This window comes from Sinocyclocheilus rhinocerous, unplaced genomic scaffold (assembly GCF_001515625.1).
Source record: "Sinocyclocheilus rhinocerous isolate Xijiao unplaced genomic scaffold, SAMN03320098_v1.1 scaffold357, whole genome shotgun sequence".
Classification (NCBI taxonomy): Eukaryota; Metazoa; Chordata; class Actinopteri; order Cypriniformes; family Cyprinidae; genus Sinocyclocheilus; species Sinocyclocheilus rhinocerous.
In genome coordinates, this window is record NW_015649568.1 from 1239888 (window position 1) to 1243035 (window position 3148).

The 3148-nt window shown below is 33.4% G+C and overlaps 1 protein-coding gene across 2 annotated transcripts in view; it reads right to left on the reverse strand.

The window, feature by feature from the left end:
* The window catches only part of LOC107710686 (USP6 N-terminal-like protein), a 67253-nt gene that overhangs the window by 50436 nt on the left and 13669 nt on the right, over positions 1 to 3148 (reverse strand). Inside the window, exon 1 of one of the 2 annotated variants that reach the window (XM_016515521.1) lies at positions 2189 to 2374. The exons of the other annotated variant lie outside the window; for it this stretch is intronic. Within the exon in view, the coding sequence (XP_016371007.1) occupies positions 2189 to 2240 (52 nt within the window). The 5' untranslated portion in view covers positions 2241 to 2374. Of the gene's footprint in view, positions 1 to 2188; positions 2375 to 3148 lie in introns of those variants that run through there. 2 annotated transcript variants of the gene reach the window in all.

The following is a 3148-nucleotide window of genomic DNA, read 5'->3' on the forward strand; positions in this document are numbered from 1 at the left end:
ACACACACACACACACACACACACGACACTGTCTGACACCATTTAACAAAGAATCATACAGCTCTAAAAGGAAGTCAGTCAGGCTGACATTTCCTGGCTATTTTTATCAACACTTAAGGAACTTATTTCTAATTTTCCCCACTTCCTGCAGAATGTTCTTCTGCCTCTCTCAATCTCTCCACCTCTTTTTAGTGTGAAAATACCCAGAACTTCCTCAGAGTGGTATTTTCAGTGGAGTGATGTCACTAAATGGTCCGAATCTTTATGACTGTACACACACACACACACACACACACACACACACACACACACAACCCTGTTGTAGCGTCTGTCATTACAGCTCACTCACACACTCGTACAAGGGAGGCTTCAAGCCGCAAACAGCAAGCCATCATTCAAATCATAGCCTCTGTACGTCAAGTTCAGCCCACAATGGAAAAGATGCACTGTACAAATCAGAGCTCTAAAAGCAATGCTTTTAAATATAATTTCAACTTGTCCCTTGGTTTATAAAAACAGAAAAATCATGTTTAATGCATTTAGAATAGAAGTCTATGGTGCAAGGCATATTTCCAGGTTATATGTTATAATACACTGTGTTTTAAAAGTCAGTTACCAAATTAAACACTACACCAGTTAACATGACAATTAATTAAACAACTTCATTTATTAACAGGTATTTATGTAAACTACCTGTTAACAGTAAGATTTAATTTATTTAGTAAAAATAATAGTGTTTAAAGCATGAAAGTCTATGGTGCATTTTGGTGCTGGGTTAAACATTACAAAACACGTAATTAAATTACACATTGTGCCTCTTAACATGACAATTTATTAAATTAATTAATAATGAATTATTATTAATTACGTTAATTATTTATTTTTAATAATTTAAAGAAGTTTATTAAAAGCCATTTGTTTGAGGGAGGCCAAACATTGCATTTAATTTATTTAATTAAATTGCAATAATATTTTTGTTTATCAACCATGACAAAACAAATGCCTAATAGGAAGTTACAGTACAAGCCGTATTTATGTAAAAAAAAAAATTATATATTATATATTGTTGTTATATATTAAACAACTATTGTGCAATAAACACACTACAAGTTTGTGCTGAAGATATTTGCATTCAGAGACTCATTATACTTTCTGCCTCCATCTTTTTCTCAGTCAAATTCCTCTTTCGCTCTCTCTCTCTCTCTCTCTCTCATCAGAGTGTGAGTAACTGTAATGTCAGGCCTGATTGGTGACACGCTCATTTCCCCCCTGTTGTTCTCTCCTCTTGACTCATACATCATTTCATCCTTATTTTATCCTTAATGAAAGACAGGATGGAGCAGAGACCAAGGGCGCACACGGTCGAAAAACAAATTGAATGTTTGACAGATCAATCTCACGCGGTTACTGCTGTTACTCTTCTACTGTGACACGTTGCTTTCAAATGTAGATGTTGAGGAATAAAGATTGTGTGAGAACAAACAAGATCCGAACACAGGCTGCATCTTTTATGACTTATATTTGAACAGACCCAGTCTTTTGCTCTTATTTTAATAAAGAGATAAAAGAACAGCTATATGGAGCAAACATAAACCAGAGATCCAGATCCTGATTATTTTTATGGTGTGTCCAATAACAAATTTATAGAACTTTAATTACTGCTTTAAATATCTGCTTTGACACACATTAAACATTAAGATACATTAACATATTGAAAATTAATGTTATTAAATATTCATGTAGAATAATTATTTGCGTGTACATTTAAATGTATATAATCATCATCATCATCATCATCATCAGTTACTGATGCTGTTGTTATTATTATTAATAAATACATAAATAAATAAAATTATTATTAGCAATACATAACCTCTAACATAATTAAAGTATTTATCCAAGTTTTCTTGTCAAGTTTTACATGCTTAATTTTTAAACGTTGAGTTAAAGGGGTCATATGATGTTGCTAAAAAGAACATTATTTACATAAAAGTTACATTATATAGGCAAACAACATGTTAAATAACATATAATGATATTTTGCATGTAAACACTTTTGTTTCCAGTTGAACATGCAGTGATTTGATGTTTTAGTTACTAAAACTAAGAACTGACATCATAATGAAATGTAATGATGTCATAGAGCTACTGTTTAAAGAGAGAGATGAATGATGTAATCAGATCTTACCTGGCTCAATCTCTCCATGATCTGTGTCGCAGTTCAGATTTTTGGTATGCATGAGTGTGACGAACACACACACCAACACTAACAAAGTATCAGTTTTCTTTACTCGCCATGATAAAAGTCAACTTTCAGCAGCTAAACTAAAGAAATCCAGATTCTTATCACTCCAAGTCAAATAAGACGCTACGGTGAGGCAGAGAAATAAGAGAAAAGACAAATAAATGAAGAAAAGAATGAGGAATGGTGAGGAAAGATGACAGCAAGGAGGAAAGGAGGCAACGAGACGCGTTCTGACAATACGGCTGTTTGTTTACTTCAGAGACACGTCACACTTCAGACCCACACACCACATACCAGACTGACTAACAAACAAGAGCTCCTATTAACACATACACACACAGGCACACACACTTTACAGATTGCTCACAGCACACACACACAAATCTATTACATATCTTAGTTGTTGAAATGTAAACTTGCTTAGGTAAATCTTAACATGTGTCTCCGAGAGTCTCATCAACTACATCTCAAAATGTGCTCATATTTAATACCAGTCAAAAGATGTCAATATGAGCTCAAACATTTCTTAAATATCAAAGATTATCTGAAATACGCTATCCACATTCTTCTTATGGCTCTATGCTGTCAACGATTGTCTCATTTATCTATTTTCAGTTCACCTAATAAACTGTAGGAAAAACATCACATACTTTTTATACTTGAATGAACTAATATCTTAAGACCTCATTAAAATTTCCTTTGAACAATTTTCCTTTGAGATGACAACATGTTTTAGCTTTTGGCTCTGTTACCATATTCAAATAACTGATTGAGTTTTCCTTGTAGTAAAAATGCAGTGTGGGAGGAAAGGGGGGGGAAAAGAAGGCAGGCAGAACAGAAAATAAGTCAGAACAGAAAAAAGAGAGCAAAAGAAAAAAACCTATAAATAGAAAAGGATGAGAG